At 37.1% G+C, this 14381-nt stretch overlaps 1 protein-coding gene across 1 annotated transcript in view; it reads right to left on the minus strand.

Moving 5' to 3' along the window:
- The window catches only part of TXNL1 (thioredoxin like 1), a 30851-nt gene extending 16752 nt beyond the window's left edge, over positions 1–14099 (minus strand). Inside the window, exons 1-3 of the mRNA XM_004422567.3 lie at positions 13844–14099; positions 3737–3833; positions 1406–1579 (exon numbers count right to left, since the gene is read on the minus strand). Of these exons, the coding sequence (XP_004422624.1) occupies positions 1406–1579; positions 3737–3833; positions 13844–13941 (369 nt within the window). The 5' untranslated portion in view covers positions 13942–14099. The remainder of the gene's footprint in view (positions 1–1405; positions 1580–3736; positions 3834–13843) is intronic.
- Positions 14100–14381: the final 282 nt, after the last annotated feature.

Consider the following 14381-nt stretch of genomic DNA (forward strand, 5'->3'; position numbering starts at 1 on the left):
ACATCTGCATGAAAACTAAATTTTTTTTATTTCTTAAAATTTCATTTTTTCCTGCTTATTTCCTACCTGATGCCAAAACACTGGTATCACACTTAGCTGATGTGTAAAGAAATATCCTTGCAGCTAAGCAATGGGACTGCTGTGCTTATAAGACTTTTTCATGCAATCTTAGTAATAAAGGAAAAAAAAATACAAAGATGTAAACACAACAGTTTACAAGTCAAATGATTTCCAAAATTTTCCAAAAGGTGTCACAACCCTGACTTAGACAACATGTTCATACTTTCTAATTGAATATTGTAATTTCAAACTGTTATATAACAGTCCTGTGTTAAATAAATACTAATTGTACTTCCCTAACTAAAAATAATGCCAGTACATGTTCAAGACAGTTTTTAAAGACACAACTCCTCCCCCAACACACGCAAAAAGAATCTCTCATATTTACCTGACTATAGATTCTCCTTATTCAGCACAAACTGAAAGGACTTAGAGAAAGATCTTGTAGCCCCATGACACAGATCTGCTTTAATGTACATGATACATGCTTTTTTACATATTAGCTTTATCTTGAGGTAACACATTTTTTAAAAAAAAACATTTTTTGATCTGCCAATACAATTACTTTATAACAAGAAAAATTAAGGAATATATATATATGTTTATTTTGGTATGCAAGATTTGCCAATTTACATAAACAAATCGGCTACCATAAAGTGCTACTTCTGAATTTTACTTCTTTCCTGAATAGCTCTCAAATATAAAGATATTACATTATAACTATTCATATTATGTAGTTTTCAAAACTTTTTAAGTTCTTAAGTCTTCAAGTTACTATTTAGAATAATAACTTACTCTTAAAACTCAGAACAACATATCCAACACCAAAGTCACATTTGGTTCTAAAACAAAATCAATAACTAGATTTTTTTTAATAGAGTGCCAGAAAACAGGGGATACATTTAAAAAGAGAGAAAACTATAGTAAGTGGCAGGAAAGGGAGTTCAGTACATACTGATCATACATTAAAATTTACAAGTCATTTTACACAATTGTCAAAAACATGAAAATTTTTCCAATGCACATTTCCTCACTTTTTTAGGGGGAAAACATGATAAAACAAATGTTTAAAAATGGCTATTAAAATAGTTCAGAAAGCAGATTTTTTAAAAAGTGGCTAAGAAAATTAGCAGGAGAAATTTAGGAAAAATAATTTATCATGTGGGCTTAAGGTTATACTATATACACATAGACAAAAGCCCAATAGCCAACTAATGAATTTACTTTTCAAGTTCTTATTTGAAAGTATTCTGAACTATTAGAAGATAAAATATAGTCAATTTCATTTTACCCAAATAATGACAAACACGAGACACATCATAATGTCACTCTTGAGTCTACATACATAGCCTTTTGGAATATCCGTGTCCTCACTGCTTCCAGGGTCGTTTTCCAAGTGCTGCTTGATTTTTTCTTCTAATCCCACAGCATCTGCTCCTTGATACTGATCAATTCTCACTTTGTTTCGAAAAAACAAAAATGTAGGTGTTGCTGATATATTGTTGGTGGCAGCTGTTCCCTAGAATTGGCAAGTTAGACAGCATTATGAATTAAAACTAATCTTAAAGCACTTGAATATTGATTCTACATCTCTATGGAAGTTAAATATCACAAGCATGAACTAAAAACATGTAAAATAATTTATTCCTAATTGTTATTTAAGAAAAAGCAGACCTATTCCTAAGGGGCACAACTATATTATATTAGCCTTATATCCATAACTAAGAACAGCCCCGAATTTTTATCAGTTTTAGTGTTAAATCCTTCATCCAGTACAACAATTAGCTCCCAATACAGAAACCGTGCTTTACAACACTAGATAGCCCTCTCATAAGCACATACTATTTCCCAAATGGAGTAACCAAGAAGGGTACTTGATATGTCAACCCAAACCACTGGTAGTAGGAAAAAGGACACACCTGAAAAACAGTGGCCCATCTGTCTGTGAAAAGGAGGTAACATACCTTGCACTGCAATCGTCACCTAATTCTACTCTTATAGAAATGACTTCTGGTCTCCCATCAAACACACTGCAACAGCTATCTTTTTAAATTCTGCTCCAACTCCACAATATTATTATAAGACTAACTACTGAATGGAAATTAACTAATAACCACTGATTCATGATTTAAACTTTTCATAAGAATTATAAAGGAAACAGTAAAGCAAATGTGTCACCTTACGTATTCAAATACTATGAAAGGGACCACTATATTGCTTAAAGAAAAAAAGCATAGTTTACATAGAGACATCTTCTCTAAGCCTCATTAAAAAAAAAAAAAAAAAAAAGATTGACCTTTTGGAATAGTGCTGTCTAAAAGAAATATAATGCAAGACACAAATGTGAGCTATATACATAATTTTAAATTTTCTAGTACCCACAATAAAAAAGTAAAGAGAAACAACGAAATCAATTTTAATAACATGTTCTAGTTAATCTAATATATGGATTTTCAACATGTAGTCAATATAAAAAGTTAATGACATGTTTTACATTTTTTCTTTCATACTAAGCCTTCAAAATCCTATGTGTATTTTACAGTTACAGCACATCTTAATTTGGACTTGCCACATCTCAAGCGTTCCATAACCACATGTGTAGCCATGGCTGCCACATAGGACAGCACACTCTAAAAACAGCACTTCTTGAAACAAGGGCCAGTGCTGCAGTTCAGTAGTATGTGACATAAGTAGTACTGAACAACAAACATGCAATATCGGGCCAGCCCCGTTTCTTAGCGGTTAAGTGCGCGTGCTCTGCTGCTGGCGGCCCGGGTTCGGATCCTGGGCGCGCACTGAGGTACCGCTTGTCCGGCCATGCTGAGGCCACGTCCCACATACAGCAACTAGAAGGATGTGCAGCTATGACATACAACTATCTACTGGGGCTTTGGGGGAAAAATATAAAATAAATAAAATTAAAAAAATAAATAAATAAACATGCAATATAGAGTTTACACCAAATCCCCAAACTAACTACAAACTATATAACATTCTGACACTCAGAAATGTAACCAAGACAAAGTTGCTGCAGAGCTGTTCCTTAGTCAGAGCTAAAGACTATATTTTTAGTATTCAAAAGAGCCTTCCAAAAAATTTTTTTCCAAAAATCCTCCCCATTATTTCTACATAGGCAAATGTAGAACTGTCACATAGCCATTCCAACTAAGTAATCAGGGCAATCTACCCAAAACACTGTGGCTCAATCAACAGTAATTATAACCTTTTAAAGTTTCTGCTGAGTATGTAGCTTTGGAGCTAAGATTATAAATTGATCAGTTCAAATCAAACTATAACCAAGAATTCTCTGCCATGGCTTTCTAATCAACCAACGCCTCAGTAGTAAAAGATATAATTCTAGATTTGCAAAAGACAAACAAAGAAATGTAAAACACAGAACTGCCAGGTGACCTATTAGTTTAACAACATAATATTAGTTCTATATCAGAAGGATATTAATATAAACAAACCCAGAAGCAATTCATGTTGGACTACCCTTCTTAACTAATGCAGCCATACTGACATTTGCAATAATCATCTCAACATAACATTTTCCTATCTTCAAAGGAATAAGTACTAAGTGCATAAAGAGCTAGATAAATGAAGGATGATATTAATGTTGAAATTCAAACCAATTTGTAAATAAATTTAAAAAGGGGGGACTCCTTTGCCTTACCTGACACTGATGGACATCTACTTCCAAGAAAACTGCCTGCGGATACTTATTACTCATGGAACTGAATGCTGGGGCAATCCTTAAACATGGTCCACACCTGTGAGAAAGATAAAAGAGACGCTCGGTAAAATAACACCAAAGATTGCGTTAATTTATACGCTAAAGAACTTGCCAATTAAAACACAAGGCAAACTCTGATCATCCTGCCTTTATACTTTCTAGTCTTTTTCACTGGACTATTTAGATACACTTGTATCAATACCACATTGTCTTAATGACTACAGACTTATATTAAGTCTTGAAGTCTAATAGTGTTCAAGTCTTCCAGCTTTGCTCTCACCGAAAGAAATTAAAGATCTAAATAAATGGAGAGGTATATTATGCTTATGAATGGGAAAACTCAATATTGTCAAGATGTAAAGTCTCCTCAATTTGATCTTTAGGGTCAATGTCAAATCTCAGCAGGTTTGCTTGGAGAAATTAGCAAATTTAAATTCTAAAATTTATAGGGAAATACCAAGAATAGCCCAAGCCATTTTGAGGATTAAAGCTGAAGAGATTACATTACCAGATATTAAGAACTATCATAAAGCTTTATAAATTAAGAGTGTACAGTACTGATACAAGGATAAACTGACCAATGTAAAAAGAATAGAGTCCAGAAACAGACCCATCCCATACACAATAACCTGATTTATGAAAAAGTTGACACACCAGTACAATGGGGAGTCAACTGGATATTCACATGGGAGAATAGAAATGAATGACTCCTACCTCACACCATACATAAAAACTGATTTCAGGGGCTGGCCCGGTGGCGCAAGCAGTTAAGTGCATGCGATCCGCTGCGGCGGGCTGGGGTTCGCCGGTTCGGATCCCGGGCGCACACCGACGCACTGCTTGTCAAGCCGTGCTGTGGCGGCGTCCCATATAAAGTAGAGAAAGATGGGCATGGATGTTAGCCCATGGCCAGTCTTCCTCAGCAAAAAGAGGAGGATTGGCAGATGTTAGCTCAGAGCTGATCTTCCTCCCAAAAAAAAAATAAATAATTAAAAAAAAAAATAACTGATTCCAGGTGGATTATAAATCTAAATGTGAAAGGGAAAACAGTAAGGCTTTTAGGAAAAAAGACAGATACTTTTAAAACCTTGGAGTAAGCAAAGATTTCTTAAAACACAAAAAGCACCAAAGAAAAAAGGAATGAATTGATACACTGGAATATACTTGATAACTGGAAAATATTAAGAACTTTTGTTCACCAAGATACCACTTAGAGGGTGAAAAGAAAACCCACAGACTGGTAAAAATTATCTGTAAAACATATCAAACAAAGGGCTTATACCTTTAATATGTAAAGAATTCCTACAAATCAATAAAAACAAGACAGACACCCAAAAGAAAAAAATGGGTAAACTCCTGAACTGGTACTTAACAAATGACGTTATCCAAACAGTCCATAGATATGAAAAGATGTCCTACTTCACTAGTCACTAGAGAAACCAAGGAAGTGCAAATTAAAACTACTCTCACCAAAAAAGCTAAAACAAGAAAAAAAGAAGTATTATCAAGAATGTGGAGCAACTGAACTGCTGGTGATAGTGAGAACTGGTATACCATTTAGAGGGGAAGAAAAGAAACTCGCAATATCTGCTAAAGCAAGATTTATGCTCATTTCTGGGGGGTATATAAACAACAGAAATGTCTACATATGTTTGCCTTAGGGCATCTGAAAAAATATTGATAGCAGCAATATTTCTAATAGCCAAAAACTGGAGATTACCCAAATTCCTATCAATAACAGAATGAGTAAATTAATTGTAGTTATTCAAAGAGTGGAATACTATACAACAATGAAAATGACTGATGTAAATCCTCATGCAAAAACATGGATGAACCTCACAAACAATACTGAGGAAATAAGTACACTATATGATTCCATTTATTTACAGTTCAAATACAGGCAAAACAAATCAGTGGTATTATAAATCAGGACAATGGTTACCTTTGTGAGAGTTAGTGACAGAATAGAGGCATGAAAGAGATTTCAAGAGGCTAGTAATGTTCTCTTTGTCCAGAAAATGATTACACACGCATGTGTATTCAGTTTGTGACACTTCATTAAGCTATAATTTATAATTGTGCACTACATATGTTACATCTTAATGAAAGTTCAAAAAAAATAGAAAAACCTTGGTTTAGCAGACAGGAACAGAAGGAAAAGTAAATTTTAAAGCACGAAATGTTCAAACTCACAAATGTTCAATCTCAAGATGTGACTGGGTCTCCATTCTTAACATTTTAATCTGCATTTTCATCCTATGCCATCCCAAAGCCTCACATGGAAAAGCTAAGAAAATAACTACTAAGTTCTTGAATATTAAATTCGATGCTTCTGAAATCAGATTTTTGGATTTAACAATCCTCAAATAAGCCCTGAGACTAAATTATAAAGAAACGAACATTTATATTTGACTAAACTTAGGTTTAGTTTAGCAAAATACTTCTAGCTATTAATAAGTCTTAAACATTATGGATAGGAGTACAAAGTGGTAGATCCTTTTTAAAGGGCCAGTTAGTCATTATCTATCAATTTTAAATGAATACAATCAAGATCCAACAAGCTCATTTCTAAAAGTCAACTCTATCATACCACTCAATTTCACAATAATATGTATAAGGAAGTTCAATGCAATGTTTGTAATAGTAAAAAATGAGAATGGCAATCAATAGAGAAACAGTTTAACAGGTTACATCACATTCACACCAGGGGATAAGGATAATTTGTACTATTTAAAAGAAAGCTAAGTCTCATGGTAAAATGTTCTGTATGAGCACATTAAAATGATGTATTTTTATATATATAAATACATATTAAAAAGTTAGGTGGGTCACAAAATAAACAGTTAATTATTTCTGCAAAGTGGGATTGGAAAAGGAAGAGAGTTAGGAGAGACTTTTTAAACTATCCATGCTTCTTCACCCTTTGCATTTTTACAATGAACAGGAATTTTTCTTTTAAAATGTTAAATAAGTTGAGAATAGAAAATTTAACGTTAATTGCATTTTAAACAGGTGTCACAAATGAAGCACAGGTATTCATGCCATACCACAGTATAATGCTATAATGCTACACCACAATATAATCATTACTGAACAATCTCCCTTCTGCAAAAGCATGTACTCAAAAATACAAGGAAAATACGATTGACGCAAACCATTTAAACCCATGCAACTTTGTAAAAATATCCCTAAGGAAAACAATAACTAGTACCCAGGAAATACCTGGAGAGCCAGGCAGGAGGCTCAGACCCAGAAGTTACCTCAGAGGATACTAAATAATGAACAAAAACAATCGAGTGGAAGTGCCCACTTACAGGTGCTGTGACAATCCAGATGGAAGTGGAGCTCTGAGCTAGACGGGCTGCCATTAAGACAGGGACAGCAGGAAGTGTAACACTGAGAATGACCCCCTCTGGGGAACAAGCGTTGGGTGGACACTCATGTTTAATTAACTTTAACTTTCTTAAAATAAACCTTAAAGCGAGCCTGCTTGTGTGGCTGAGAGCTTTTCTCCTTCCTGCTAAAGGTTCTATTTCTATTTCTGCTCTTCACTACCTAGGAAAAATAGAATACGAACCAACTCAACTTCCACATTACACTGACATCATCGCCCTATTTGCCAATCATGTATGCACTAACTGGTGTTAAACACTTTTTGTAGCTAAACAGACTGTACTAAAATAATGGCTACCTTGCAAATAACTGTTCCCGTTCAAAATTTAACCTTATCTAGAGCCTTTGTTTAAGTTTAGTTAGCTATCAAAGGTTGGAACGTTAGTCACAAGTCAAAATAAGTCATAGAACACAGAAGCACAAATATATACAGCAGCATACTTTCACACTATAATCATTTAAATGAATGGACTGGTTATGTTAAGTAAAATGTTTGCCTTCCTTAACATTAGCACTTAAGAGTAAACTTACATTTCCATTATTATCTGAGCTCATGAACAAGGTACCTGATTTCTCTGTATAAAATGAGAAAAAAACCAGATTCTCCAAGGACCTTTCCTATCTTTAAAATATTATGCTCCAAATATGCCTGAATTTCCAGATTGTTCTTTTTTTCTCTTGTGCAGACCTTGATTTGCAGCCCTTAGGATAGTACATAATCACAGTACCTTTGAACTTGCTGTAAAAGAGACCACAGCCCATCTAGTCCAGAGGTTTAAAAAAGAAAAAAAGAGTTCTGTTTCTACTTCTGAACCTCTTTTTGATGGAAAGCTTATCTGTTAAGTCTAATACGTAAAATGGATATGTAAGGATTCTGAGTTATGGTTTCTGAGACAAAGAGAACACAGCAGACAACCCTCTATCATTCTGCAACACATAAAGAACCAAACCCACAAAACTAAAACTTTAAAATTGACCTACCTAACACAATTATTAAGTGAGAACTGAAGACCAGAAAAGTTAAATGACCTGCCCAAGATGAGACACTCTAGTTAATGGCAGGGCCACAAGTAAAACAGTTAACTCCTAAATCCAGTCAAGATCAGCTTTTTGATCGTTAGGTTCTTCTTAATAAGTAAGAGTTTTGTTTAGTCATAATATAAATAAATTCTATTTTATGAACTTGCTGTTTTTTCCTATTTGCTGAAGTAATCAGTGAGCAATAACGTGTAAACACATTCAACTGGTAAATGGGTAAGGAAAATGTATATGCTTTCTGAAGATGTATTTTAAAAGTTTATTTTTCTGCAGGGCATAACTTGAAAATGGGTAGTTTCTACATGTATTATATTTATCAATGCGTAGACGTAATCATAATTGGTCCTATTAATAACACAAAATAGCTGGCATTCATTGAGCACTTAGTACATGTTATGCAATTTACAAAACTCTTAAATATTTTAGTTTCATAATTCCTCATTTTAAAGACAAGAACAATGAAGTACAGTGCTGGAATTTGATCACAAAACCCAACTCTTAACTGCTATTTCCCAAACTCCCAAAACAGTGCCTACACACTGCTTTTTGTTGTTGTTATTTCTAAATTAACTGCCAAGATTAAAACTATTTATATGCTCTTGAAAGGAATCCAGACAGATTACATACTGTATGATATCATTTTTATAAAGTTCAAATCTAGGCAAAACTAATCTGTACTGTTAGAATTCAAGAACGGGGACCGGCCCCGTGGCTTAGTGGTTAAGTGCGCGCGCTGTGCTACTGGCGGCCTGGGTTCAGACGCTTTGCTTGTCCGGCCATGCTGAGGCCACGTCCCACATACAGCAACTAGAAGGATGTACAACTACGACATACAACTATCTACTGGGGCTTTGGGGCAAAAAAAGGAGGAGGATTGGCAATAGATGTTAGCTCAGAGCCGGTCTTCCTCAGCAAAAAGAGGAGGATTAGCAAGGATGTTAGCTCAGGGCTGATCTTTCCCACAAAAAAAAAAAAAGTGATGAGAAGGAGCCTGCAGGAGGTTGGAGGAGGGGAGGGCATTGCAGAGTGTTGGTGTTGGTTAAACAGGAGTAACCACTTTGAAAATTTATCAAATTATACACTTAAATGATTTGTGTACATTTGTGTATGCATGCTATACTTCAATAAAAAAAAGTTTACTTAAAAAAAATTCTTTATATCTTCTCTAGGGCCTCATCATGCCCTAGTTAACTTGCAGCTCACTATCTGCCTGGTCCTTATGGACTGTTGGGTCTGCTAACTCTGCAATACGGTCAACTACTTTCAGTCTGAAGCAATTTTGCAATATATAATTAATACTACATATATAATGTATTATTTGGACAAACTACCATAACCATTAGAACTCAAAATCCTAATATACACTGACATTCTTTTTGGATAGCAACAATAACACCTAACCAACTACAAAGACCTCCTTTAAGAAAATTGGATATATGGTTAACATATCTACAGAAGTAATACATTCATGAATTCAAGACAAAAATCATTCATACTGAGTTTTATTGGGGAGAAAATGTGAAAAGTTGGAGCTTACTCACCAATGATAACAACAAAACTGGCACTGCTTATAACCACTAAAATGTGTCTGGGTATATTTAAGAGGTAACAATTTGGAGATAACAGTTATAAAAACATGTTACCACAGGATATAATTCACATACATAATTTCATTCTCTAAATAATATGGTTAGGTTACATGTTATTATTCCCATTTTTCAGGTAGGGAAAAGAATTTCAGAGAGTGAACTGAATTGTCCTCAGTCATAAGATTAGTTTGCAGGCAGAGGTGTAGCTAAATCGTTCAAGGCAACATTTACTGAAAAATGTCAGGCTCCATGCAATACACAGAGATGAACCTGCATTTCCTTTCTGCTTAGGCTGGGAGAGCAAGGATGGCATTTAACAATCCAAATAGTGCACTCAGCAATGGGACCTTAAACAAGTTATTTAACCTCTAACTTGCTCATTTGTAAAATGGGGATAATTTCAAAGATTATTTTGAGGACTGAATGAGTCAATATAACTGCTTACACAAGTCCCTTACACAGACTAAATAATATGTAAATGTTAACTATTTGAATTGCTTTAAAAAACACTGGAGAAGGGTGCCAAGACCATTCATTGGGGAAAAGACAGTTTTTTCAACAAATGGTGCTGGGAAAAGTGGATATCCCCATGCGTTGGACCCTTACTTTACACCTTATACAAAAATTAACTCAAAATGGATCAACGACCTAAACTTAAGAGCTAAAACCATAAAATTCTTTGATGAAAACATAGGGGAAAATCTTCATGACATTGAATTTGGCAATCATTTCTGGGATATGACACCAAAAGCACAAGCAATAAAACATATATAAATTGGACTTCATCAAAATTTTAAAACTTTGTGCATGAAAGGACACTATCAAGAAAGTGAAAAGGCTACCAATGGGAGAAAATATTTGCCAATCTTCTCTGATAAGGGATTAACACCCAAAATATATAAAGAACTCTTACAACTCAACAACAAAAAAACAAACAGTGCAATTCAAAATGGGCAAAGGACTTGAATAGACATTTCTCCAAAGAAGATAAAAAATATCCAATAAGCACATGAAAAGATGCTCAACATCATTAGTCATTAAGGAAATGCAAACCAAAACCACCAGATACCACTTCACACTCATTTAGGATGGCTATTAAAATATAAAAAGTGTTAGTGAGTAGCAAGTATGTAGAGAAATTGGAACTCTCATTCATTGCTGGTGGGAATGCAAAATGGTGCAGCCACTGTGGAAAATAGTTTGGCGTTTTCTCAAAAAGTTAAGCATAGAATTACCATAAAATCCAGCAATTCCACTCCTAGGTATATCCCCCAAAGAACTGAAAGCAGGGACTCAAAGAGATCCTTGCAGAACAATGTTCATAGCGCGATGATTCGCAATAGCCAAAAGGCAGAAACAACCTAAATATCTACCAACAGATCAATAAACAATATGTGTATATACGTACAATGGGAGTATTACTCAGCTTTAAAAAGGAAAGAAATCCTGACACACACTACTACCAAGGATGAACCTTGAAAAGATTATGTTACATGAAATAAGCCAGAAACAAAAGGACAAATATTGTATGATTTCACTTATACGAGATACCAAGAACAGGCACATTCATAGAGACAGAAAGTAGAAGAGAGGTAACCAGGGACTGGTGGGGTGGAGTCAGGCGGAGACTGGGAGTTATCGTCAATGCGTACAGCGGTACAGCGTTTCTGAGATGACAAAAAAAAAAAAAAATCTAGGAAACAGATAATGGTGAGAGTGGTACAATATTGTGAATGTACTTAATGCCACTGAATGGTACACTTAAAAATGGTTAAAATGGTAAATTTTATGTTACACATATTTTACTACAGTTAAAAAAACAACTGAAAAAATATACTGGAGAGGCACTGAAGACCCTTAAACAGAAGAGCAACAACCTGTATAGTGTTTTAGTAAAATTAACACGATGGATAAAGCACAGAAGTAGAGCATAAGGAATAAGGCTTAAAGTAGGGTTAAGAAATAGGTGCTGGAGGAAACTATGTTCCTGGCCTAAAATGGGACATTAACTTTGACCTGAGAGGTTTCTTACACAATTTTACTGGATATAGCTGTTTGAGGGTCTAATACTGATGCCCATGCATGTAAATCTGGGGTCACACTGGCACAGGAATGCATTAATGAATGGCCAAAATGTTGAACTTGAAGGCAAACACAATCTTATCAGACTTATGAATGTTACCTAAATATGCTTCTGAACTTAAAAGTTCTCTAAATTCAAACATTTTATTTGTTTGCTCTCAGTTCCTACAAACAAAATAAAATTTTCATCCACCAAAATACCTTTTTAAAAGTAAATAAGAACACAGTGCCTTATCAACCAATACCTGCAGTTATGTTTACAGTTAAATGATACCATGCTGCTAATGGAAGTGTTTCCTTAGTAGCAATGTTTCCCCACTTTTCTCACTTTAATTAATAAATTATTTATTCCTTTGTCATCGCTCCCTCTGCTATGGTAAGGGAAAAAAAGAGTATATCATTGAGGGACAAAAGTCTAAATGCTCCCACTGACTAGAATTAGAAAAGTGAACTAAAAATGAGATTCACTGTTAAAATCATCTCTTCCCTTTTCCAACTTTGGCATAAGTACTTAACAAATGTACAGGTATTCCCCCACATTAAGAACACAGACATCACAAAATTGCTAAAGCTGGGGAGACACACTTACAGAATTTTGACATTTCTTTTAAACATGTCTTTACACATGAAATCTTTATCCTCTTCAGTTTAGTAAATGTGAAAGTTCACATGTCAAACGAGTACTCTATTCCACCCTATAAAATCCAATGTACTGCCCCTTTTCAATTCTGTATGAGAGAGACTGGTCCAAAAATACGTCCTAGCTTTCTCTCATCTCTATCTGCATACTTCCATCCCAAAACTAGCTAATCCTAATGGCACCACTTACATACTCAACATTGACTGAATCCTGTGCCTGGAACTACACTTGTTGCTTTGAAATTTAAAATAATGCCTTACGTTTATAGTTACTTGGACAATAAAATGTGTTACATAAACAGTGGTACCTGTAGTAGATTTCTCCAAGTTAGTGTAAGTGTAAATAATGCCAAGGAGTCAAGGTAAATTAGTGGAGACCTCTAATCCTTCTGACTAGGCACTGACATACACAAGGGGAGCTCAGTGAACACACACACTGGCTGAAATCTTGGTTCTGAATGCCTAGTTCCAACGTGTCACTCTCACACAGGAACACTGCACACCCAATATGGAAGATCCACTAGCTCTACGACCTATAAATTACGTTGAGATTTACCAAAGACAGTTAACATCTTTCAAGATCCCTGTCCTCGAAAATCAAGTCAAAAATGGAGTTTATCTGGTCAAACCCAGACCTCTGGACACCTGTCTACCTGTATTGTGTATATATACACCTACCATAATTTCTGTGATCAGACGCAATCGCATACAAAGGGGAGCCCAAATTACAAAGCTACTAACCAAACGAGTAACAAAAACACTAAGAAAATTAAAAAGCATCCTGACCCAGCATTAACTTAATTTAAAATGCATTAGGTTAGCCTTAGGACTAAGCACTATGCGGATCAGTTGGACAGCCCCATCTGAATCTCCCAAAGGCTTTACAGATATCCAGGTGGTGAAGAGAACCAAAGTGTTCGGTAAATTAAAACTGCAGAGTTTCTAAGATGCAAGTGACAGCTGGCTCCCCGGAAAGAAGGGGACAGTCGCGCAGACTAGAAAGAACGGAGACGTACCACCCCCAAGAGCAGAGCCGGTCTGATGACTGAAAAGGTGCGGGCAGGGATCTCCTGGGCTGGAGCTGGGGAACACCGCCGGCCAGGCCTTTATGCCCGCCACAGACGCCCTGGTGCACGAATGGGGGGTCACACCCAAGAGCCGAGGCCTAACTGGGCAGCGGCCTGGGGCTGCGGTCAGCGCCGGACATTCCGGAGCAGAAGGAGACCGCGTGGGAGCGGGGCCGGGAAAGAGCGAAGGGAAAGCACGGGCGCACACCCGGGGCCCCAGGGCTCGAGCCCGGCCTCACCCTCGCATGGTGAACTTGACCACGGCGAGTCTAGAGCCCGCGCCGCTCAGCTCCGGCTGGAAATCCGGGTCGCTCCCGACCGGCTTCACTCCCACCATTCTCAGAGAGCCCGGCAAGGGCGGCCGCGACGCCACCGGCTTCGAAACGGAAGGAAAAGACGACCCACGAGACGAAGGGGGGAGGCTCAGGAAGGCCGAGGCCTGGACCGAGGAGGTGGCGGCCGCGACGTCTTCTCCCGGGGCTCGCAGTGCCGAGTCACGCCAGGGAGCACAGCGGCCGAGGGGGCGGGGACGGGCGGGGGAGGGGAGACGCGGAGGGAGGAAAGGCCTGCGGCACCCAGCAGCCCCCGCGCGCCACGGTCCCGGCGCTTGCGCACCTTGGCGTCATTTCCGCGCCGTCTGCTTTGGCTTCCACCACCCAATCCTAAAACGCGAGCCGTGGCCCCACCCTCGGCTGAGGAGCCCCACGCTGGCTGAGCGGCGTGGGCGCGGACGGGTAGCGGTCACCAGCGCAGGCGCAGACTGAGACTCAAAAGTTC

This window comes from Ceratotherium simum, chromosome 14, assembly GCF_057802395.1.
Source record: "Ceratotherium simum simum isolate JZ-2026a chromosome 14, ASM5780239v1, whole genome shotgun sequence".
Classification (NCBI taxonomy): Eukaryota; Metazoa; Chordata; class Mammalia; order Perissodactyla; family Rhinocerotidae; genus Ceratotherium; species Ceratotherium simum.